The sequence below is a fragment of the Carcharhinus amblyrhynchos genome, chromosome 2, assembly GCF_965287045.1.
Source record: "Carcharhinus amblyrhynchos chromosome 2, sCarAmb.v2.hapA, whole genome shotgun sequence".
Classification (NCBI taxonomy): Eukaryota; Metazoa; Chordata; class Chondrichthyes; order Carcharhiniformes; family Carcharhinidae; genus Carcharhinus; species Carcharhinus amblyrhynchos.
Window position 1 is genome coordinate 26264821 of NC_137325.1, and position 26613 is coordinate 26291433.

The 26613-nt window shown below is 42.5% G+C and overlaps 1 protein-coding gene across 6 annotated transcripts in view; it reads left to right on the forward strand.

Moving 5' to 3' along the window:
• elmo1 (engulfment and cell motility 1 (ced-12 homolog, C. elegans)) overlaps positions 1–15918 on the forward strand; it is a 259536-nt gene extending 243618 nt beyond the window's left edge. For all 6 annotated transcript variants that reach the window (XM_080203660.1, XM_080203693.1, XM_080203676.1 and 3 more), the window contains 4 exons: positions 705–812; positions 2054–2136; positions 10572–10649; positions 14678–15918. In XM_080203660.1, coding sequence (XP_080059786.1) covers positions 705–812; positions 2054–2136; positions 10572–10649; positions 14678–14878 — 470 coding nt within the window. In that variant the 3' untranslated portion in view covers positions 14879–15918. The remainder of the gene's footprint in view (positions 1–704; positions 813–2053; positions 2137–10571; positions 10650–14677) is intronic.
• Positions 15919–26613: the final 10695 nt, after the last annotated feature.

The following is a 26613-nucleotide window of genomic DNA, read 5'->3' on the forward strand; positions in this document are numbered from 1 at the left end:
CACATAGACATGGGGAGTACATGCAAACCCCACAAAAACAGTCACCCAAGGCTGGCATTAAACCATGTCCCTGGTTGTGAGGCAGCAGTGCTAACCACTGTGCCATCCTTCAAGTTTATGACAAGATGGATGGAAGCCACACAGTCTCTTTCTCATGATCAGTTCAGACTTTGCATTGTATTTACACTATATCTCTGTGTTTAAGGGCCATGGGACACTTTATAACATTGAAGGTCCCATATTAGGTGCCAGCTCTGCTTTCATTTTGGTTGTAAACCATATACATGGTTCAGTGTACATATTATAGACTGACAGGGGAGTAACCTTACAGAGTGGCTTTTGGCTGTCTCCAGGGTCTGAGACAGTGATACCAGTCTTTGGATGGATTGCTCTGGCTCTCCCTTATTTTTCATGCACCAATTCCAGAGTGAAATGAGGTCCACAGATGGTTAGGCTGACATATTCTCCCCTTAGGCAGTGTCAGTGCCAGGTGGCAAGGGTATTCCAACAAAAAGGGGAAATCAGACTTTGGAACGTTTCTGTTGTTTCAGCCTCAATACATCCGTCATTACGTTTGGCCGGGACCAAAGTGGTATCTATCAGTTCCGCTTTTTTAAAAATGATCTGCTTTGCATAGGTTTTAAAATCAAAGCAATGTGTTTGTAAATCCATGCTGGAAGTGACATCATTGATTCATTTTTCAGACAAATTCTGGTATTGCCGTCTTTCGCCCAACCACAAAGTCCTGCACTACGGAGACCAGGAGGAGAGCCCTCAGGGCGAGGTGCCACATGAATCTTTGCAGGATAAGTGTAAGTGCTGCCTGTACCAGAATAACTGCAACTATTCACACAGCGCCTTACAGCTTGCGTGCTCTTCAATCCACGCGGTATTCTTTCTGTACACAAACTGTCAGGGCTGAATGTTCTTTCATTAGATAATTGCATTACAGCACAGAAATAATCTGTGCAGCACAAGGAATCTCCTCCCTCCACCTCCCAGTATTTGTGAAGTATAGGGACACTGCATTAACACAGCAATGTAGCAACATGCCTGACCTTGTGTCACAGAACCGACGCTGCACATGAATTAACGTACAATTGAATCAAACTTTTAAATATTAGGTGTACGTGGCCAGTTTCTGAAAGATGTGTAAACTGCTTTTAATGGCAAATTTAATCCATTGTTTATTTTTCCAGGGCAACTTTTATCAGGGAGAATCTAAGAATATAAGAATATAAGAACTAGGAGCAGGAGTAGGCCATCTGGCCTGTCAAGCCTACTCCGCCAATAAATAAGATCATTGCTTATCTTTTCGTGGACTCAGCTCCACTCACCCGCCCGCTCACCGTAACCCTCAATTCCTTTACTGTTCAAATATTTACCTATCCTTGCCTTAAAAACATTCAGTGAGGTAGCCTCAACTGCTTCACTGGGGCAGGGAATTCCACAGATTCACAACCCTTTGCATAAAGAAGTTATATATAAAAGAATCTACTATACGTTTTGCGCACAGCACTACGCACCTTTTCCACTTTAAATTACAGACTGTGCATATTCAGTTTAAAGTTTATTCATTAGTGTCACAAGCAGGCGTACATTAACACTGCAATGAAGTTGCTGTGAAAATTCCCTAGTTGCTACACTCCGGCTCCTGTTCGGGTACACTGAGGGAGAATTTGGCATGGCCAATGTACTTAACCAGCGCGTCTTCCAGAAATCGGCCATGTACACTTAATTGGTGAGGCTAAGAACATGCATGAAAGGGAGAAAACTTACCTTATCCTTTTTAAAGTGCTTTATTGTCACAAACTTTGACTCAGAAGCTAATGCTTAGAACAGTACTTCTCTGTTACAATATTTTACTGTAACCATGCGCATAGGATTAGATAAAGTAAGGCAGAAAGAGGCTTGAATGGAGCATGAACTCCCACACAGACCTGTTCAGTCAAATAGCCTGTTGATGTGCTGTAAATGTTAGATAACTTAAATGTATCATGGTGACAGGAGCAGCATCTGTGTGTTGAGAGTTTTTTCTGTTTTTTTTTAACAGTACCGGTGGCCGATATCAAAGCTATTGTAACTGGAAAAGATTGTCCACACATGAAGGAAAAGGGTGCCCTTAAACAAAATAAGGTAACCATTCAGTGTGAACGTCAAAACAATTTCGCCTTAATGCCAAGATAGATTTTTTGAGCTGTGGTAGTATTAAATAAAGTTAAGAAAATACGTGTGGGTTAGAACAGGAAAGAGAATATATTTCTTTTGGATGAGATATTAAACCAAGGCCTCATTTGCCCTCCCAGAGAGGTATAAAAAATCCTACTCTGCTATTCGATAAAGAGCAGGTGAGTTCTGGGGTTTCTTGGCCAGCATTTATTGCCTTAGTTAAGATCCAAAACACTTTGGGCCATAACCTTTGAATTCCAGGGTGTGGTACTTGGGGGGATCTCCAGAGATGCACTGGGGAATTCCCTTCACAGGTTCCCAGATAATGTTTGCACAGCAGTTGCGCAGATGTGCAAATTTCCCCTGTGTAATTGCTCTGATCTGGAAAGCATCCAAAAATGTGATTTAAATCACAACCTTCAGATTGTTTCAACTGTGTTACATCAATGCTTGCTCAGAGAAAATTAAGACTAAAACCGCTTCTAATTTCTGGATAGCTATTGTACAGGCCAGTGGGGAGGGGTTGCACCACAACCACATCTACTTTCCCCCACGGTATTACCCTACCCACCCAAAATCCAAATGGCCCCCCCCACCACCGCAACTATCCCACCCATGGGACTCCCACAATCCCCAACAGGAATTCCCCAACCCATGACATTCTCAAACCCCCATGTGGACTCCTCTACCCATTTCCCCACCAGGGTCAACTTTCACCTCAACCCCCCCATCCATCACCGAGGCCCAACAACCTCCCCCATATATTAAAGGACAACAGAAACCAGTCCCACAATCCAAATACAAACCTGAAGCTTGACTACCGTCCAACCTCCCCCGATCTCTGATTCCTACCAACTTCCTCCTGACCTTTATTTCTCCAATATCTGATCACCCTGACCACTCCCCTGATCTCTAAGCCACCCCCAGTCTCTGACCCCTTTGACCACACCCCCCTACCCAACCCCCCGATCTCTGACAATCCTGATGTTTAGCTTCCTTGACCTCACCTCGACACTGACCTCTGACCACTCCCACTGCTGACTACTCCAAACCCTGATCGCCTGACCTCCCTCCAGACTGCCAATGCTCCGTCCACCCACCTTCAACAACCGATCTCTGACCTACTGCAACCTCCAACCAACCCCCTGAGCTCTGAATTCCTGCCCCGCCCTCATCTCCGAAGCCCTCAATCTCCGATATCACAGATCTCCGACCCATTCCCATTGCCCCCCGGCCTCTGACCACTCCCTACCTCTGATCTCCGACCTCATCCAAGATCCCCGACGCCCCAAACCCCCAACTCTTAGCTATTTACCTTAATTACTTAGCTTTTCCCTGACCTGTAAAAGGCCTTTAAGCTTCAGTGGACCTTTAACTTACTGGCTTGCACCAGCTAGTGCTATAGAAAGGAGGACATATCGTCCCTCCCTTCAACTCAGCTGAACTTTGATGCTAACCCCCATATGCCTGGCACTGCCCGCATCTCCCTCGGCTTGAATTTGAAGTTCGGATGTGAAGGTACAAAAATTAAGGTATAAGATTTGAAATCAGAATGGTAATCTGGTGCTGATTGCCACCCTGAGATAGTTCAGGCCCAGGATATTTTTATTTACAATGTAGCTGTTAATGGGATTTCAGTGTGAGCACATTGATAGCCATTTTCTACTTTACAACTGTTACCAGACTTCAAAAGTGTTTAACTCCAAAGTGCACTTCGGGAAGTCAAGATGTGGTCAAAGGTGCGATATAAACGCAAGCCTTTCTTTCCTTAGTTTTTGGCTTCCAGTGCATCCAACAGAGGAAAACCTATCTGCTCTGATGAAGGGTCATCTAGACTCAAACGCCGGCTCTATTCTCTCTCCACAGATGTTGTCAGACCTGCTGAGATTTTTCTGTTTTTGTTTCAGATTCCAGCATCCACAGTATTTTGCCTTTAACTTATCTTTCTCTTGTTCTGTCAAACCTGAAGATGGTACATTTTGTTTTCCTGTCTAAGGTGGTTACAACTCCTGATGTAATGATTGATTACATAGGGATATTCGACATAGAATCAGGCCATTCTGCTCAGCCACTCTGTGCCGGTATTGCATGCCCCATTCAAACCTCTTCCCATCTTTCCTCATCTCAATCTTATCATTGTAGCCTTCTATTTGCCTGCCCATCAAATGTATCCTAACTTCTCCATGATGGCATGTGTACTGTTCATGTCAATTTCCCTGTAGTAGGGAATTTCCACACTTTGGGTAAAGAGGTTTCTTCCGAATTCCCAACAGATTTCTCGGTGACTATCGGATCAGTGAGGTTCTATTTTCAATGACACACTGGAATTTATACAGGTGCTTTGTGAACCTTATTCTCTTGTTCAGTGCATGCCACAGATCAGTGGCTTTGTACTGCATTATTTTACATTCTTTCGTAAAAGTTTTCACAAACTAAAGAGGAAGATGGAAGCGGGAAGATGTTTCGCCCGACACTTTTTGATTTGTTTTGTCCTTGGGTTTCTGATGGCAGATTTACATGGATTGATGCATTGTGGTTTTGCCCATTAGAACCTATGGCAGCGCAAGAGCAGTAGAAACAAGGTAGAACGTATTGCTCCTCTGCTAAGTGCATACAATTAGGTTTCTGCGCTCATTTGTAGAGATTGAAGAAGAGTTACATGCAAAAATGATGTTGAGTGGTACTGTTATTTATCTGACTACCATTCCCAGTGTCTCTGTATTGGAATTCCTTCATTGCAGTCATCCCAGTGAAATGAAAATAATTGACTTAGACTGCAGCAATTTGTCCAGCAATTTTGAGCAGAACATGGGCGCACTGCTCAAGTTATCCAAAATTAAGTCCAAATGCACTGTTAAAGAAGCCGTAATTTGCCTTTAAACAACACCTTTCAGAACCTCAGATCATCCCAAGGTGTTTACAGTCAGCAAACCATAGCAACCAAATACGTTTGCACATATAGTAATGAGCAGATCATTTGTTTCAGTGATGTGTATTCTGTGCTATCTATTGGCCAGCACAACAGAAAGAAGGCCGCTTCCCTTCAAACTACTGTCGCGGGATTTTTTACTTCTGTGTGAATGGTTAGATGGGACTTCAGTTTAATGTCTCGTCCAAAATTACTCACTCTGTACTGGACTGGCATTGTCTGCCTAGGTTATGCGCTCATTGTCTCAGCAGTGGGACTTGAAGCCACCAGTTGCTGAGTCCAAGGAGAGTGCTGTCATGAAGTCACCATTCATCAAAGGTCTGCATGCCACCACGAAAGGAAGTCCATATATATAAATTGAGGAATTTGATCACATCAAGCGCAGATGATGTTTGCTGACGATTCTTTCAGCTGGGAAACAAGACTCTTCTTTACATCAACTGACATGAGAATGAGTCAGTAATTGAATTGTTCCACTATATTTCTTAATTTTGGGGAAACCTTAATCTTACACGATAGGCAGCAAACCTATGGAATTGGGTGGAATGCTGGTTTTAAATACTCATAATATCATAGAATCCCTACAGAAGGAGGTCAGTTGGCCCATTGAGCCTGCACCGACAACAATCCCATCCAGGTCCTATCCCCACGTATTTACCCTGCTAATCCCCCGACATTAAGAGGCAATTTAGCATGGCCAATCAGCCTAACCTACACACCTTTGGACTGCGGGAGGAAACCACAGCGCCTGGAGGAAACCCACGCAGACACGGGGAGAACATGCAGTCTCCACACAGTCACTCAAGGCCAGAATCGAACCTGGGTCCCTGCCGCTGTAAGGCAGCAGTGCTAACCATGTGCTACTGTGCTGCCCTAACACTGTCCAACGTTTACTTCAATGGAGTGTAAAATCAGGCAGCGCGTAAAATCAGCATTGTGCCTGTTAAATCTGCCCTCAGTGAAGGGGAATTGATGGCATCATTTTTGTTTCAGCTGACACTGGTGTAGGAAGGGGAGAAAAGACTTTGAAAACAGAGGAGGAAAATAACTGCTAACATTCTGTTCCATCATATTGTGCATTCGTAATAAAATAACATGTTACTAAACCAAACCACTATATTCTTCTTTCCTGCTACATTCCAGAATTTTAGTTAATTCCTTACCTTGAATTAGATAGTGAGGAATGTCCATGGTAACAGTAATAGTGATCCAGTGATCTGGATTGAATCCCACGCACGGGTCTGTGCCATCTGTATCTTTTGTCACCCGCATTCCTTCATTATAACTCCCTAGCTGTTAAATAAAGTAAGAAATGCACTCGCTTGATTCAGTGTGAAAGCTGCCGTGTTGGATTCTTCCCCCAAAGGTGATGAATCCCGAACTGAGATTGTGCTGTCACGCTGAGTACAAACAGGGGGATTGAAATGGAACTCCTCTGAATGTGTAGAGAATGCATATGAACAGCCACAGCTTAGGGAACAACGCCTCTTGAATACTAAAGAGATGAAAGGATGTTGCAACTTATTGAGACCAATGCTCATTGACAGGATTCATTTGAATGGTGAAGAGGGAATTGGATACAGCATAGCACTATAGTAAATCTAGAGACCATCCAGAGTAACCATCCAGAAATTAAAATTCCACCCGAGCAATTTGAGAATTTGGATGCAAAATGCTTGTATCAGTCAAAGTGACCAGGAAGCTGTTGGCCTGTAAAAGCCCATCCATTTCACCGATGTCCTTTGGGGAAGGAAGCCTGCTGCCCTTACCTGCTCCGGCCTCCATGTGATTCCTGTCACACACCAACGTGGGTACCTCTTAAACTGCCCTCTGAGGTGGCCGAGGAAGCTACTTAGTCAGGCCAACTAAGGAGGGGCAATAAAGGCAGCCAAGTGTTGGGCACATCCCAAAATTAATTAAGGGGAGAGAGTTGTAGCAAATAGACCAAGGCAGATAAAGTCTCTGTACCCAATGGTGGAATGACTGGAAACAAATGCGTAGAAGTCCCGAATAAGGAGACCAGTGGGTCTGGGGGAGGTAATACAGATTTGGTCTGCGTTTAGTCACCTATTTTGTCCCCAATTCATTCTTTTCCCTCAATAGCTGTTGTTCCTTTTTGATTTTTGTGCTCATTCCAGAGCTTTACATGGCTGCAGATGGTTATGGGGCTGGTGGGTAGAAGGTGGGTGTTGTTTCATTTGCAACGTTCCAGCCACCATGAAAATAGGGTAGGTTGAATAGACCAGCTGGTCTTTCCCTACTCGTCATTCTTGTCCTTTTGTATAAGACCATGGAGATACTCAAGGGTGAAGGAGCATGGAGATTCAGGGAGTCTCTATATACTGGTGAGGTCAGGGTGGTGGTGACTGAGACTAAGTGCGGGCCAGGGGATTGGCTATTGAGTTTCTGACAAGTTAGGATTTTGTTCAATGCAAGGGGCAGAATAGACAAAACATTATCCCTGGAGTTGCAGACCTGTTAAATGTGACTGATATGACAGCTGTATCTCACTGCTAATGATTTTCTCCCCAGCGCACACATAGTACAAGGATATAATAGAGGTAATCTACATTATGAAGATGGGAGGGGGGGGGGGCACAATGGCACAGCGGTTGGGGTGCTACAGTGGTTAGCACTGTTGCTTCACAGCGCCAGGGACCCGAGTTCAATTCCGGCCTTGGGCGACTGTGTGGAGTTCACACATTCTCTTCATGGGTTTCCTCTGGGTGCTCTGATTTCCTCCTACTCTCCAAAGATGTGCGATTTAGGTTGATTGGCCTTGCTAAACTGCCCCTTAGTGTCAGAGGGACTAATGGGGAAATATGTGGGGCTAGGTGGGATTGTTGTCAGTGCAGGCTCAATGGACTGAGTGGCCTCTTTCTGCACTGTAGGGGTTCTACGATGGACTTCTGTCCTATTTGCAGAGGTGATAGAAGGTGCAAGAAAGGATTAAAGAAGGCAGAACTTTCATACACTTCTTTCCATCAGGAGATAACTACAATTGGCCACAAATGATTCTTCTTAAATCACTTACAAAAATAAACAAGTTTAAAGCAGTCACTTTGAAGATTCTGTATATTAAAAATAATTTTTGCTGGAGTTAAGCATCAAACTTGGAGAGGGGGGGCGGTCAGGGCAGGGCGCAGTAGAGAGGATCCATCTGATTTCAATCCGACTTCTCCACTATTGAAATATTGGTGTTGACAACAACTGACTGAGACAGTAATCACTTCTGACATTGACTCGTTGGCAAAAAAAAAGAAACTTGCCACTTCTCCAAACCAATATAACACATCTGAACACGTTAAAATAAGCACAGGAGACCAGCTCCACTCAACTGCTGGTAAAAGCTGAAGATGTGTAGGTCCGCTGCTCGAGAGAACATTGTACATTGGCAATATTGCGGTTGGATAGAGCTGCATCCAAAGTGCTGCCCACTCCATGCCCATTGCGACATCTCTGACCCCAGCCTGTTTTCAATCTCTTCACAGCATTTAAGTGCTTCCCTAGAGGTTTGTTGGGCTACAAGTGAGACCCCAGGATGGTTACCACTTAAATAATACATGGATCTGTGAGGAAAATTAGTATTGCATTAATGTGGCCACCCACTTCAACATTTCTGATCAGCATGCACAATATGGTTAAAATGCTGCTAAGTAATTTTGGTATTTATTCTCTAAGCAAGGAATTTTTGTTTGATTGCCTCAGTTTATCTTGATATCAACAAAAAAAAAGCAGTTTTGGTGGCTGTACATGGAAACATAGAAACTCGAAGCAGGAGTAGGCCATTTGGCCCTTTGAGCCCCCTCCACCATTCATTATGATCATGGCTGATCATTAAATACAATTTCCTGATCCCTCCCTTCCCCTCATATCCCTTGATCCCTTTAGCCCCAAGAGCTGCGTCTAATTTCTTCTACGCAGAATCATCAAGCAGAAACTAATTGCCAAGTTCCGCATGCGTGAGGGTGGCCTCAACCGGGATCATGGGTTCATGTCACATTACATGTAATCCCCACCGTTTGGCCTGGGCTTGCAAAATCCTACTAACTGTCTTGGTTTGGGACCTCTTTAACCTGTGATTATCCCTCTCTCCACTCACATTGCCTGTAAAGATTTGATTACCCGTAAAGACTCGCATTCCAGCCATTATCTTGCAGTTGAGCCTCTGTCTACATATGCCGTGTTTGTGAACCCACCTCTCCACTCACCTAATGAAGGAGCAGCGTTCCAAAAGCTCGTGATACCAAATAAATCTGTTGGACTTTAACCTGATGTTGTGAGACTTCTTACTATGCCCACCCCAGTCTAACGCTGGCATCGCCATGTCATTATTTCTTCTTGAAATCAGACAACATTTTGCCTCAACCACTTCTTGTGGTAATGAATTCCACACAATCACCATCCTCTGGGTGAAGAAATTTCTCCTCGCCTCAGTTCCCCTATCCTTAAACTATGACCCCGAGTTCTGACTCCCCCACCATTTGGAACATTTTTTCTGAATCTACCCTGCTATGAGATCCCCTCTCACACTTCTAAATTCCAGTGAATATAATCCTAACCGACTTGTTTTCTCCTCATGTGTTAGATCTGCCATCCTAGAAATCAGCCTGGTAAACCTTTGCTGTACTCCCTCTATAGCAAGGACTTCTTTCCTCAGATAAGAACAGCAAAACTGCACATAGTATTTCAGGTGTGGTCTCACCAATGTCCTATACAATTGCAGCAAAACATTCCTATTCCTATACTCAAATCCTGACACTATGAAAGCCAACATACCATTTGTCTTTTTTTCATTCATTCCTGGGATACGGGCGTCTCTAGCAAGGCCAACATTTATCACCTAACCTGAGAATCCATCAAGGTTGCCTACTTTCACCGCTGTAGTGTTACCCACGTCCACTATGGCTTCAGCTCCTTGGCTGCTGACATTCACTGATGCTTTTGTTATTCTAGACCCGACATCCCACAAAACACTCTCCTTAAAATTGAGTCTATCCAAACTCACACCAAGTTCCATTCACTCATTTGCTTCTGGTCTGCCAACAAATCAAATTTAGAGTTTTCATCTTGTTTCCAAGTGCGTCCAAGGCCTCCTGCAGCCCTCTGCAACCCTCTAAGCTCTTTGTCTCCTCCAGTTCTGACCATTAGTGCATTTCATTGTTCTACAATACATAGCTCTGTAATTTCCTCTCTAAACATCTCTGTGATTCCAGCTCTCTCTCTTTCCCTTCCTTAGAGATGTTTTTTAAATCTTAGCTTTTTGATAAGGCTTCTGTGAAGCAGCATTGGAACATTTAATTATGTCTCAGTTGCCATAGAAAGGCAAGTTGTTGTTGCTGTTGTTGAATTTGACATTCACAAAACACATTTTGTGAAGCACCAGTGATTTGAACATGAGCTGATGTGATAGGATGACTTCTTCCCTTGGACATAATGCCCTTTATCTGACTGATTGTTCTGGTCTCCACAGGAGGTGTTAGAGCTCGCCTTCTCTATATTGTACGACCCAGATGATTCCTTGAATTTCATTGCTCCTGACAAGCATGAAGTAAGTGCAACACCTCCCTTCCATTAATGTTATTTTTAAAGTGCTTTCTCAACGCTTTTGTACTTGACGTGGAAACTGTTGCAAGCTTTGAAGCATTGTCCATTAATACATTATTTAATGGGACTTTACAAAAAAAACTATGAGAGTTTTTGAATGAGAAACTGGCAGCGACAAATCCTTTCAAGTGCAATAAAATAAAGTCAATACTTTTAGAGTTAGTGTGTTCAGTATTTTTCCTTCATGTATCATTTATAAATGAGAAGGTAATTATTATTTCAATACATTTGTTTCATATTCTTTTCTGATATGTTTATTGAAGATTTTCATATATTTTACATAGCAAACAAACACAGATACAGATCCACACAGTGCTCTCATGTCATTCCAACGTGAGACTGTAATTTATATCAATGTCAGGCACTGTTGTGACTGAGTAGATTATGCTAACGGAAAACTGACAAAAAGGCAATTCAGTCCTTGATAATTCACAATACTAGCTTCTGTATTACTATCCTCATTTGTGCTTCTTGTCAATATTCAACCCTTGTCTGCATGGGAGACCAGATGTGTTAAGAATGGCCTTCTCAATTGAAAAGAATATCCTTCCCTTTTCCTCATTTAACAGTTTTCCCTCCAGATCTACGTTGGCCAGTGCCCTCCACATTAGGATAAGTCACAGTTAAAACACATGCCATAGCTCTAAATAGCACTGCTTGGCAGTCACTCAAAGTCTTGTCATGATCCAGCTGAAGGTATAGATTAATCCTGTGCGGCATGGAAAGTGCCAGACCTTGCAAACGTTGAAAACTCAAGTTATTAAGTTTGAGAGTGAATCTCTCACATCTAAAACATGAATTTTAAAAGCCAATTTCACATAGGCATGGAGGAACAGCTGGCTAAGTTAATCAGGTGAATAGAATAGAAGGGAAGTATTTATAGGATCAAGAGAAACCAGAGTGTAACATTTGAAATAATTCAAAATGTTCAACAATAATACATTCCATTAAAAAACAAAAACTCAGTGTAATGATTCAGGAAGCCCAACTGGAAAGGAACATAGTTTATTCCAGAATGCAAAGCGGTGTACACAAGCTTAATCCCTGACTGGGACTACAGTTCAACAGGCCCAGTCCTGGGCCTGCCTTATAAAAGGCTCAGCCAATGAGTTCCAGCTGGGCTTGGAAGAGTTAGGAATAATATATTAGAATGGATGGAGGATTGGTTAACGGATTAGAAACATGAATAGGGATAAATGGGGCAGTTTCAGGCTATCAGGTTGATAGGGGGTCAATCATTTAAGGTTGAAATGAGGAGACATTTCTTCAGTCAGAGGGTTGTGCATCTTTGGAATTCTCTACCCTGGAGGGTTGAGCGCTCCATCATTGAGTATATTCATTTGGATAGATTGTTGTCTCTCACTGAGGTGAAGAAATAGGGGCAGTGGCCAGGAACTTGGGGTTGAGGTAGAAAATCAGCTATGGTGATATAAAATGGTGGTGCGACCTATATTTGCTGCTTATTTCTCATGCAGCAAAGTTCAACCAGTAACCAAGACAAATCATCTTGAAGGTCAGTCTTAGGGTTGAACAGCTTTTTCTAGGATGTAAACTGATTAGATGTAAGAACAATAGGCCCAATGTAAAACTTACCTGGGGAATCACAAAAGAAGCATTTTTTAAATATTATTCATTCGTGGGACATGAGTGTCGCCGAATGGCCAGCATTTATTGCCCATCCTTAGTTGCCCTTGAACTGAGTGGCTCACTTGGCCATTTCAGAGGGCCATTGAGAGTCAATCACATGTAGTCTAGACCAGCTAAGGATGGCAGATTCCCTTCCCGAAAGTATGTTAGTGAACCAGATGAGTTTTTCCAACAATCGGCAATGGTTTCATGGTCATTGGTAGATTCTTAATTCTAGATATCTTTTATTGAATTCAAATTCCACCATCTGCTGTGGCGGGATTTGAACCCAGGTCCCCAGAACATCAGCTGAGCTTCTGGATTAATAGTCTAGCGATAATACCATTAGATCAATGCAATTCAACATAGCAAGTAGCAGGACATTAATTTTAAATAACCAAACTTAACACTGCAGCAAAACAGAAGCAGCAGGTTACAGAGTGAAATAAGTCTACAGTCGCAGTTTTCCTTTGAACAGATCAAGCTATTGAGTAGGGTATGTTGTATTGGGAATAATGCTCATCTTCAATTGAATTAAAGAACAAACAGTATCAGAAGGACACTTCTGTGTTTCAAAGCACACCTGCAACATGATGTGATTAACTCTGAAATCCTTTTCCATGTCTCTTGATTTTTATTTTTGTTAAAACACTGTCTTTAGTCAGCAAGTGCGAATGATATCATGAGATACTGAATTTAGCAGTGCGAGGAAGCCAAGCTTGCCCCCATAGATGTGTCACGAACTCAGAATGTATTAGTAATCTCAGTGTGTCATTTGCAAGTGTTAGTTCACCTCCCTCATACTTTCAGCCTCCCAGATACCAGTACCTGTACAGATATCACTGGTACTCATCATTTGAAATATTGTTAATATCCCAAACAAAGGAAGTGCTGACAGATGTTGAAGTTTCATTTCGCAAGCAGTACAATACATAGAGGGTAATTTTAACCCCCATAATGGTGGATTGGTATTGAGTGGGATGTAAAAGTTTTTGTAAATCTCAAACCCACTCCACCCTGCCTCCAACACATCCACTTCTGATATTCATAGAATCCCTACAGTACACGCCATTCGGCCCATTGAGGCGGTACCAGCAACAATCCCACCCTGCCCCTATCATGCGTTTACCCTACCAATCTCCCTAATCTACACATCTTGGGACACTAAGGGGCAATTTAGCATGGCCAATCAAACTAACCTGCACATCTTTGTGACTGTGACAGGAAACCAGACCACCTGGAGGAAACCCATGCAGACATGGGGAGAACATGCTAACTCCACATAGATAGTCACCCAAGGCCAGAATTGAACCCTGGTGCTGTGAGGCAGCAGTGCTAATCACTGTGCCACCCGATAATTTATTAATCGGAGGTAGGACAGAGGATGGGCAGTGAAATAGGATTACATCAGAGATACAGCAGAGAAACAAGCCCCCACCAAAACAGAAAATCCTACCCATCGTCATTAATAAATCCAATAAAAAATTCAGGACACGCATCTTCACCCAGCGTAATTTGAACATGGAACTCGCTACCACATGGAGTGGTTGAGAAGAATAGCTTAGAATCTAAGCCTTAAGAAGAAACTAGGTAAATACTTGAGAGACGAAGAAATAAAAAGATGTGTAAATAAAGTGAGATGAAGGAGAATGGTGGGGGGAGGCTCATGTGGAGCACAAATACCAGCACAGACCAGTTGAACTAAATGTTCTGTCTCTGTGCTGTAAATTCTTTGTAAACCTTTTTTTGTCGTTATCTGTCTTCCCCTGAATATGATGTGGAGATGCCAGCATTGTACTGGGGTGGGCACAGTAAGAAGTCTTACAGCACCAGGTTAAAGTCGAACAGGCTTATTTGGGATCACGAGCTTTTGGACCACTGCTCCTTCATCAGGTGAGTGATGAAAGAACAGCACTCCAAAAGCTCATGATACCAAATAAACCTGTTGAACTTTAACCTGGTGTTATGAGACTCCTTAGTGTTCCCCTGTATGATACAACACTTTTAATAAAGAATAACACTTTATTAATCAGCAAAACCTAAAATTTGAAATGCTGAATAACTCTCCTGCCAGTGGGAAAGTGCACAGTCAGTGGAGGTGTATAGAGTTGTATTGTATTGTGAATGCTCAGTGGCGCCAGCTAATGAATTAACAAATGCAAGAAATGAGATAAGGTAGCAGCCCTGTGAATTGGGTGACTGTCTTGGTGTAAATTCTGACATTTCCTCTTAGAGCATTTTGACAGATTCATACAAAGGGTCAGCATTGAAAAAGCAGGAAGCTTAAACCAATGAATCTGGGTTGTTGAATGGTCTCAAGAGCGTCCCTCCCTTTCTCTTTTCCAGTACTGTGTGTGGACGGATGGGCTGAACGCTCTGCTCGGGAAGGAGATGATGAGCGAGCTGACCAAGAACGACCTCGACACACTCCTCAGCATGGAGATGAAGCTTCGCCTTCTCGACCTAGAGAATATTCAAATTCCAGAAGCCCCACCTCCCATTCCCAAAGAGCCAAGTAACTACGACTTTGTTTATGACTGTAACTAAATGGGACAAAGCTGAGAATAAACCGGAAGCCGCAGTAACTCAAGCTGCCTGCTTCCCTTCTTGTTCTCTGTATCTGCTGCCAATATACCTTCCTGCTACCCTCTGGCCTCTACTAATCTTTAGCTAGACCAAATTGTTTTCTGATTTCTTGGGCATTACTTTCTTACTTTGTGGAAAAACGTCTTGTGTGTCCATATCATTGAAAGCAATGATGTAGCCACAATGTAACCTCCACTGGGAGCTGGACCATTTCTTGGACCTTCTCATGGTTGATATGACTGGTCAGAAATCATGGCTGGAATTCTCTGGCTGTTCACACCAGCGGGATTCTCCGATCCTGCCAGGAGCATACCCCCGCCCGCTGGTTTCCCACTGGCATGGGGGGCTATATCAATGGGAATTCCCAATGATCCGCCGCTATTAAACAATCCGCCGCCTCCCGTGTGTGTGTGTGTGCATGCATGTCTGTGTGCGTGCGTGTGTGCATGTGTGTATACGCGCATGCGTGTGTGTCAATTTAATGATTAGAAAATTAGATTTTGTCAATTCAAGAAACCAGAAATCAATTTGTTCTGAGCTATTAATATCTCAAATTGCATTCCCTTTAAGGTCTGACCCTCCAGCCACATACTTTGCTTGATAGATAAAGCATACATCATGATGCCAGTAATTTCAAAACTCATCAATGTGTATCGTACTTAAGAGGAAAGAATGCATCTCTATCAAACTAAACATATGGTCATGGCTTTGACTCTATGTAGAGTAAGATACCTATATTGCATTAGTGGTGATTTGTGAAATATACCAAACAGTCAGTATTATGTCAATGTTATGTCATTATGATGTTAGAGAAGAATTTACCAGGAAACATTTTATATATGTAAAAAAAAGTTTTACCATTTTTGGCTTCTTACGTATATATTTAATGGAAAATGCACGTCCGTGTGTTGTGAAAATGTTCCTTTATAACATTGAAGTATCTTGAGTAAATGTCCTTGAAATTATGCGGTTTACAATAAAATAAGATTTATTACCGGATCGCGGATTTATTCTCTCTTGTCACAAAAAAGTTTGAATTTACAAGGTATTACTTGTACAGCAGTTTGTTGTTTTGGAAATACAAAGTGGATTTTATATTTCGGGTGCAGAGATTTTTTTTCCCAATCAGAATCACATCAGGCCCCACAGGATTTTCCATCCATCTATTTTAATTTATTATATCTACTTTCAGTGGTTAAAATGGTATGTTCTTGTCTGGTTTCTGCACACCATTAGTGGTAAAATCATCAGCCATCCATTTTTCAGGAAGCCCCAAAATGCCAGATAAAAAGCACTATGGCCACCGGCCAAAGTAGATAGAGATAAGCAAACGAAGGGTCTTGTACCCATGTCTGAGGCTGGTATTGGGCTTTTGAATATACAAATAAAGGCCTTGATGCCTGCAAGATTAGTTTGCCCTGAGGTAGCCATTGCCATCACAGGCAGCACACAAGGACACCTATCCCACAGAATGGTATGTAAACAAAAACAAGTTATTTGTCTCTGAACATGAAACTGCAGGAGACAAAAGGGCTCCAACTGATCCCACATGAAACAGCCTTCCTGACTGCTGCTACTACCTTCCCCCCTCTTTTCCCACATAAATTCCAAGATTTCTGCAATTTTTCCTTTATGCATGAAACTCCCTTCTGAAAGTATACATTGATTCTGCTTTGTTTACTCTGTTTACTGGTAATGCTTTAGAAATCACAATAACTGAGGATTATCAGCGGATAGAACAGGATATAGATAGATTGGAGACTTGGACACAAAAATGGTCAATAGAATTTAATCCAGACAAATGCGAGGTGATGCATTTCGAAGGATCAAATTTAGGTATGAATTATACTGCAAATAGCAGGACCCTTAGGAACATTAACATACAGAGGGATCTGGGCATGCAGATCAACAGTTCCCTAAACATGGTAACACAGGTGGCCAAGGTGATTAAGAAGGCATATGACATGCTTGCCTTCATCAGCCAGGGCATTGAGTACAGGAGTTGGGAAATCATGTTGCAGGCTATATAAAACCTTGGTCAGGCCGCATTTGGAGTATTGTATGCAGTTCTGGTCACCCTATGATCAGAAGGATGTCGAAGCTTTGGAGAGAGTGTAACGAAGGTTCACCAGGATGTGGCCTGGCCTTGAAGTGAAGCTATGAGGAGAAGTTGAATAAATTAGCATTGTTTTCACTGGAAAGATAGAGGCTGAGGGGTGTCCTGATAGAGGTCTACAAAATTACGAGAGGCAGTGTGGATAGTCAGAGGCTTTTTCCAATGGTGGAAATGTCAATTACAAAATGGCAGAGGTTCAAGGTGAGAGGGAGAAGTTTAAGAGTGATATGCAGGGGAAGTCTTTAACACAGAGAGCTATCAGTGTCTGGAATGCATTGTTAGAGGATGTGGTGGAAGCAGGCATGTTAGCAACATTTAAGAGACATCTGGATGTGTACAGGAATAGGGAGGGAATAGAGGGATATGGACCGAGTAAGGGCAGAAGGTTTTCTTTTAGTTAGGACATCATGATTGCCACAGACTTGAAGGGTCGGAGGGCCTATATCTGTGCTGTACTTTGTTCTTTGTTGTTGTGGGAGATGAGCAGCCAGCTCTGTCTCTTTGGCCTTGCAGAGGATGGATCCAGAAGGATAGACCCAGACACAGAATATAATGTCCTAATTAGGTTAGGGGTTATGGGTCTTAAAGAAAATGAAAAGAATGTGGTTTGCACACCTAGATTCAAACTAACAACAGATTTATTTGAGGAAATGTTCTCTACACTGCACAGAATAAAAACTGGAAGTAAAATGGCAGCATTTGCAACACCCTAATGACATCATCATTAAATCATATGATCAGCTCTTAAAGCAATCTGCAACTATTTAAATGTACCAACATCCAATCCCCTTCTGTGGTCATGATAACAAAGTACTACAACGTTATACACAAGCTCAATAATATGCTGGATGCAGTATCATTATTCATTATGCATAGTCAATGAGAAAGTCGATCAGGAGGACATCTATTCCTCTTTGTTTGTATATGACATTCTGGAATTTGGCTGTTTTTGACCCTAGAAGTATGATTTTGAACTTCAGTAGACACTTCTCTTGGGACTAATTCTGCATTATTCTCACACGATATAGTAGCAAAGGCATCATCATCAGACAACTCAGATTCAATTAAGGCTTCCGTGGTAGTATTCACATCACTAAGGACTCTGGAGATGATTCTGAGAAATCATTTAGAAATGACAACAGTTGGTCAGCATGGCATCGGCAAACTAATACATCCTCTTGAATGATGTAATAAATTGGATTTGTTTTTGCTAAAACTATGGCTGTACCCATTTCTCACTTATGGCATAATTACATGCTAAGCACTCAATCTTCTTGATGAAATGATGTTTTGCTCTCACTTCTCATTTCCTAGTAAGTATCCAGCTAAGTAAGTCAGAACTGTCCAAAGTCCCTGATCTTAACTCACAGTTGGAGACTTTTACAGAATGTCCCAGGAAGTAGGAGAATTGTCCATCGGAAGTTCAAACTTTCCAGGTAATTCCCACAAAGTCAGTGCTTTGGGGTTTTCAAGGTGTCCCAACCTGTACCTTGAGTGGTATGTTCAGAATCCAGCGACCTGGAGATCTGAAGAACTGGGCCATCAGGTTCAGAGTGTTCGCTCCTACCAGGACTGACATTTGTCTGGAACATTATTACATACTTGGAGCATCTTTCATAGAATAGAATCCCTACAGTGCAAATGAGGTCATTCAACCCATCAAGTCTGCACTGACCCTCCACTAGAGCACTGGATAAAAGCAAATTACTGCGGATGCTAGAATCTGAGACCAAAAGAGAAAATGCTGGAAATTCTCAGCAGGTTTGGCAGCTTCTGTAAGGAGAGAGACGTTTTGAGTCCAGATAACCTTTTGACAAAGCTGGACTTGAAACTTTGACAAAGGGTTATCTGGACTTGAAACATCAGCTCTTTTCTTACAGATGCGGCAAACCTGCTGAGGTTTTCCAGCATTTTCTCTTTTGGCTCCATTAGAGCATCTTACCCAGACCCGATCCCCCAATTGTATGTTTTTGCTGCTAACCCCCCACTAATTTACACATCTTGGGACACTAAGGATAATTTAGCATGGCCAATCAACCTAACCTACACATCTCTGGACTGTGGGAGGAAACTGGAGCACCTGGAGGAAACCCATGTAGACACAGGGAGAATGCGCAAACTCCACATAGACAGTGGCCTGAGACTGGAATTGAACCTGGGTTCTGGTGCTGTGAGCCAGCAGTGCTAACCACTGTGCCACCATGCCACTCCACAGTTGCATTACAGTCATTATTACACAAGCAAATATAGCATCCATTTTCATACAATAGGATCCCACAAATTAAAATGGCATAAATGATCCATTAATCTGTTCTTGACAGAATTGACGGTGAGATGAATGTCGGTGGGGAAACCGGGAGAACTCACTGCTCCTCTTCAAATAGAGTAAGGGAATCTTTTATATTTACCCAAATACCACAGGTGGAACCTCAGTTTAACACCTCACCCTTAAAGACTGCTATTCCACAAGAGAAATAGAGCAGTCCCTTAGCATGACTGAAGTGATTCAGGTGTTGGAGAAACCATTAAGTGCTAAAAGCATTTGGTCTTTTAATAATACATTTTTGATTCATTCCTTGGCATCATGAAAGAATATATTAAAGAAGACGCTTAAAAAGAGGTTTCAAAAATACCTTACACTTTTAAAAACTGCTCATCCATTAATAGCTTAATCTAGAGTGACAAAATCAAACCCCCTGCTGCACCATTAATAGATAAAAAAAATCTTTTGAAGGTGTAGTGAGCATGTTTGAGGAAAATCCCATTAACTTATGATTTGCAATGTATGATTCTGTGAATAAACTGCCTCTCTCCCTTTTCAATTTCCCTGGAGTGGTTATTTATAATGAAAAAATGATAGTGTGCTCAACTCTACTTAGAAGTTCTTAAAAGCTAAGTTATTCAAGACATTGCGAGACTTGTGCCCCTGAGTTTCTGGCCTGAATCACCAGCAATAGAGACTATGCAAGCTTGGGGCAGACACGGAGGAAGGAACCATCAGTGATCTGACATTTTGAAGCAAGTATTCTTGAGATGCGAGCAGCCAGGCAGGCATTTATTACCCATCCCTACTTGCCTTTGAGAAGGCAATTCTTGTTACAGCTGAGTGATTTGCAAGGCAATTTAGACTTAACCACCCTGGTATGGGATTAGATAAAGAAGAAAACTAAACATTAATTACATTTTCATTCAATCTCATATCTTCATGATCATCTTTATCAAATTCAAGGTGAATGTGAATTCTCTGGATTATTAGTCCAGTAACATAGTTATTACAATACTGCACACCCCTCTTTTCAATAGCTCATTAGTCAAATTGTTGGAAAATGATTTAAGTTGTTTAAAGGTTTAAATGCATCTCCTTGTTACATTGTGGCTGATGTAGCCTTTTATTACCATTATGTGATGCTGCATTTTGTTAATTTTAGCTATTGTTTTTGGAAGATGTCCTTATTGTCACCAGACCATTTTTCACTATTGTTGAGGAACCAAAGGGAGAGAGAGACGTGGGGACGGAGGGTGATCCAAATGTCAAATCTTATGCACATAGTGCATTAGAAAATCCTGAAATCAGTTTCTCGGCCAGTTAGGGGGCCTAAATCACCCAAAAGCCGGCTGATAGCATCAGAGGGCATAATTGCGCATGCACAGATCTCTACTCTGAGAGCAGCAGAGAGAGAGCTGTCACTGTCTCTGCTGCTGTAGCCAGCCAGCCTTTGTGGCCTAAACCTAACAATGCCGCACCCCCCCCCCAACCCCCACTACCCAGTGTTCCACAGCCATTCACAAAGAAATTCCAGAGCTTGGGGCCTAAGTGGTTATAGGCCTGATTATTAATAGTGGGAAGAATGGAAGATGAAGTACAAGAGGACACAGTTATAGGAATCATAGAATCATGGAACCCTACAGTGGAGGAGATCATTTGGCTCATTGAGTCTGCAATGACCACAATCCCTGTTAACCCCACGTATTTACCCGAGCTGGTCCCCCTGACACTAAGTGGAAATTTAGCATGGCCAATCAACCTAAGCTGCACATCCTTGGACTGTGGGTGGAAACCGGAGCACCCGGATGAAACCCATGCAGTCACGGGGAGAACGTGCAGACTCCACACAGACACTGACCCAAGCCGGAAATTGAACCTGGGTCCCTGGCACTGTGAGGCAGCAGTGCTAACCACTGTGCCACCGTGCCACCCCAGGAAGGGAGAGTTTGAGGGACTGTGGTGCTGGAGGAGGTTTAAGAGATCAGATAGGGAAAGGTGATGCCATGAAGGGGATTTAAGTAAAATAATTTTAAACTTGAAGTACCAGGGAATCAGGAGTTAATGAAGGTCAGTGAGGCCATGAATGATTGGTGTGTGGGGCTTGATACAAGATCATATATGGACAGGTGAGTTTTGGCTGAGCTAAAATATAAGGATTGTGAATGATGGGAGGTCAGGTAGGAGAGCATTGAGTTAATTGAATCTGAAAGTAATGAAAGGCATGGAGAATGGTTTTAGCAGGAGTTGACAGAGATTGAGCTGAGAGGAGCAATGTTACAGAGGCTTAAGGAGGAGGGCTGGAAGGTTTTGGAAACTCAACTCAGACTCAAAAAAAGATATCATGGACTAGATTTTAGCCCTGCAGTCAAAGACTTGATGCTGGGCACATTTCTAGGTCCCTGATGCCTGATGAAAATAATCATGGGTAGGCCAATAAGGGATCTGAGAAAATGGTCATCATCAAGTTAAGGACAATACGGTGCCCCTGAGGCTGGAGGGTGAAGAGTAGGCCATTCAGCCCTTAGAGATTGACAGCCCACACTCCATATTGGGAGCTGCTGATACCCTTCAAGATGCAAATGCCCTCTAATGACTTTTTTTAAAAATTAAAGTTTTTAAAATTACAACAGAGCAGAGCTATTGAACTGTTGTTGCGGCAGAGAAATCTCTCCATGGGGTGATCTCTGGCTGCAACTGTGGCACTTGCACCATTGTGGCCTCAGAAGAGTGTTAAAAATGGTAGTTGGAATGCCACACACCCCCACCCCCTCAAGTCTGCCATCAGGAGGCCATTTCCATCTTTGGATGATAATTTGACCTCAGCAGGAGGGCCCATTTGCCCCCTGGAGAATTCCAATCGGCACTCATAACGTGTTCTTAGTAGGCCCTTAATGATGGCTAATTAGTATGATTCCACCTGTGGCTGGGTCGCTGTCTCCACCCTGAAGGGGCAAGGCCCAGAGTTGGGAACATGTCACCAGGCCGGTACACCATCCAGTGATGGGGGATTGTGGCCCATCTAGCACTACAACTGTTTGAAAATTAGGCCCCATACTTGTGAACAATCTGGTTAAGCCTGAGACTGAGGCAGGAAGCACAGATTCCTAATTCACATCAGTGATTTCCACCTTTACAAGTTCCCAACACATGTTCCTGACTCCATTGAGATTTGCTGGTTAGATGCATTGGCCATGCTAAATTCTCCCTCAGTTATCTCAACAGGTGACAGAGTGTGGCGACTAGGGGATTTTCACAGTAACTTCATTGCAGTGTTAAAATAAGCATACTTGTGATGCTAATAAATAAACTTTAAAAGCTTTAGATAATGTAACAGGTAATAGACTTCCAGCCAGAATCTCTGCCTGCTCCTTGCTGGCCACATTGGAGCCCATATAAAGCCCAAATAAGACATGACCAAATGACTAGATCTATGCGATCTCTGTTTTTAAATGCACTTTTTAACCTTCCTTCTCTAAATTACTAGATACTGATTAACACCCACTCGGTAATTGGGGAAAAAAATTCATTTGAAACTTAACACTGTTAGATGAAATGATAAAAATGATTTATTGCCTGAAAGCTTGATATTGGAGACGTGCCCAGTGCATGGAACAGAAGTTGTTAGATGCCTGGAGTTTTCCGGTTATATGTGGTAACAAGAGAACATTTGGTGTGGGTGGAGAATTTTACTCCAGTTTAACTATTAGGAAAATTAATTTTCATCAGCATTACGCAACCTAATCACCATAAATTACATGCTCCTAAATTATCCTGTACTATATACACAAATAAGTAACTTCCATAATGCAAACTTCCAATAACGTATGATCCAAGGGACTAGATAAGGCCCTTTGGCTTATCCAGTCTGCCCCACACAACTGTGTTGCAGTGTGCAACAAAATACATATGTTTCCCAACCCACTTGGAACAGAATTAGGCTATTTAGTTCCTCAAACCTGTCCTGCTAGTGTAAATGTCAGGATTTCAGGAACATATTCTTGTTGTGATATGTGTACCAAAGGAGGGGGAATTCCTGTCCATAGCACATTCTGCCAAAATTTAGCATAATTTCCCAGTTGGGTGGCATATGACTTTTCCTGTTAGTCATGGCTCATATGTTCATATCATAATACTAATAAGAAAAAGATTCCAAACCTATCCTGCTACCAGTTACTGGCACATTGTACCTCCATTCACTGGTCTAATTTCACAAGGCCAATTACTGGCATCAGATGGCTATTGATTGGTTTCTCCAATACATGACCATTCACTAATGACTGTATTTTCACTCAGCCACTAACTGATTACTCAAGCTTGTGCATGGTGGCACAGTGGTTAGCACTGCTGCCACTCAGCGCTAGGGACCTAGTTTCAATTCTTGCCAGTGGTCACTGTCTGTGCAGAGTCTACACATTCTCCCCGTGTCTGCGTGGGTTTCCTCTGGGCACTCCGGTTTCCTCCCACTGTCCAAAAGACTTGCTGGTGCATGCTAAATTCTCCCTCAGTGTACCCAAACAGGCACCAGAGTAGGGCAACTAGAGGATTTTCACAGTAACATCATTGCAGTGTTAATGTGACATAAATAAACTAAACTATCACTTGATCACTCCCTAATTACTCTAATTTCACACCTTTTTCGGGTCAAACAAGTAAACAAACTTAAATTACGTTCGGACAAAGAAAAAGGGGGCAGCTCCCCAAAAGGAGGGGGAACAGCCCGAACAGAAACAAAAGATACAAAGGAAACTTAAAGCACGTCAAATCAAAATGTGATTTTTTTTTTCTTTTTTTTTAGTCACTCACTGATTACTCTAATATCACAAAGCCAATCACTAATTCCATTCAGCCATTCATTGATATCACAACCCAAAAGAACCCCACCCGCCCACCGCCCCATTCATTGATAGCACATGGCCATTCAGCAGTTATTAACATCACAGCTCTAGACTTTTAACAGACAACTTGGTCATTCAACAAGAAAAAGAAATTTCAGATATTCCTGTCTTTTCAATTGTCTATTTCTCTCTTATTGTCTAATATGAAGGATTGCAAGCTAAATTAAACATGTACAAACAGCACATTTTAGATACAATAGCCAAGCAATTAATTATGTATAACATTTGGTGTTGACAGCAAGCTGCAGTAACAATGTGAGAAGATACAATATTACTTAGACCATAATAAATCTTAGCTTTTTAAAGAACATTTCTATCCATTTATCGACTACCTTTTTAACCAGCTTTCAAAACTAGCTGACGGCTCCAAGTTGACAACTTAAAATTTTGATTTGATCCACAGACCAAAGCTGAAAAATGACAAGATTAATAATGGTAATATTGAAAGTCCCTAAGTGGGTAGTACAGTTTCCAGTGGGTTCCTGGAATGCCTGATGGCTTTATTTGAAGGCACGCTCACTGAAGTAAGCAAGAACAAAGCTCAGAATTGACATTGTTGTCTCATTGAGAGTCAGCTGGGGCTCAGTTTTAGTCCTGTTACATCTCTGTGAAGAGACTGCGAGTTTAAGTCTCACTGCAGGGATCTGAGCACAAGATCTATAGTGACACTCCCGTGCAAGTGCTGAGGAAGAGCTGCACTGCTAGGACTGCAGTCTTCTGAATGAGATATTAAACTGAGGCCTTGTTTACTCTCTGACGTGATAGTAACCAGTCCCATGAAGCTAGGTATTCTTAGGTACTGTAATGTATGTGCCCTGCTTGTTAAAGTGCAGGGCTGAGTGCTAAATATTCCTGGATAACAGGGGTTTAAGGAATGACAGGGAGGGAAAGAAAGAAGAAAGGATAACTATTGATTAAGGAGAATGTTAAACAAAGAGAGGTTGCCATAGAAGGATCAAAACAGAATCCATTTGGTTAAGAAAGTATAATTAGATTACAAGGTCACCCCCAACACGTGGGCTAGGTGTTGAGGGAAATTAGAGAGGTAGAAGAATTGTAGAGTAATGATAATGGGAGACTTGAATTATTCCATTCCAGGCTGATAGTGTAGAGGGACTGACTCTTCTTCAGAATCAAACTTGGACAGCTTCGAGATTGGATGAGTCAGTGGTCCTGGAGATACGAACACACATTGTTTCCAGAGGAGCAGTTGGAGTGGAGACTCATTACAAAAAACTTGAAGGTAAAAGGGATTTTTACCTTACTTTTCTTGGAGGTTTTTTTTTCAAACTGGGAGTGTAAAACAGGAAGTAGGCCCCAGTGACCCTTGGGAAGGTTTTTTTTTCCCTTTAAAAGGAGCTTGTCTTAGAGGGTTCAACCTCATTGTTTCCAGAGGAGCAGTTGGAGTGGAGACTCATTACAAAAAGCTTGAAGGTAAAAGGGATTTTTGCCTTACTTTTTTTTTGGAGGTTTTTTTTTCAGACTGGGAGTGTAAAACAGGAAGTAGGCCTCAGTAACCCCTGGGAAGGTTTTTTCCGCAATAAATTTGAACGCAGAACACAGGAAATTGGGTTACTGTAAGGAGAGGAAATGGAAAAGTGAAAGGACAAGCAGAGCAGGGTTCCCCTGTAGCCATACCCCTCCACAACAGATATACTGAATTGGATACTGTTGTGGGGGATGCTTTACCTGGGACAAGCTGTGACAGCTGGAACTCTGATACTGAGTCTGGTTCTGCAGCGCAAAAGGGTGGGAGGAAGAAGAGGAGAGCGGTAGTGATAGGGGACTCAATGGTCAGAAGCATGGACAGGAGGTTCTGTGGTCAGGACAGAGACTCCCGCATGGTTTGTTGCCTCCTGGGTGCCAAGGTCAGGGATGTCTCTGATCGCGTGCACAGTGTTCTAAAGTGGGAAGGTGATCAGCCAGATGTCGGGGTACACATCGGTACCAATGACGTAGGTAGGAAAAGTGAGGAGGTCCTAAAGAGAGAGTATAGTGAGCTTGGAAGGAAGTTTAAAAAGCAGGACCCCAAGGGTAGTAATCTCAGGATTGCTACCTGTACCACATATCAGTGAGTGTAAGAGTAGGATGCTTGGACGGATGATCACATGGTTGAGGAACTGGTGTAAGGGGCAGGGTTTCCAATTCTTGGAATCATTAAGACCTCTTCTGGGGCAGGTGGGACCTATACAAGAGAGATGGATTACACCTAAACGACTTGCAGGGAGGTTTGCTAGTGTTACTGGGGAGCGTTTAAACTAGATTTGCAGAGGGATGGGAACCAGAGAGCCAGAGCAGATAGTGGAGCGGGGGTAAAAAGACAGGTTAGTTCAAGCAAAATCACAAATAGAAGGGTTGAGTGTGGTGGAAATAATCTTTTGAGGTGTGTCTATTTCAATGCCAGGAGTATTGTGGGGAA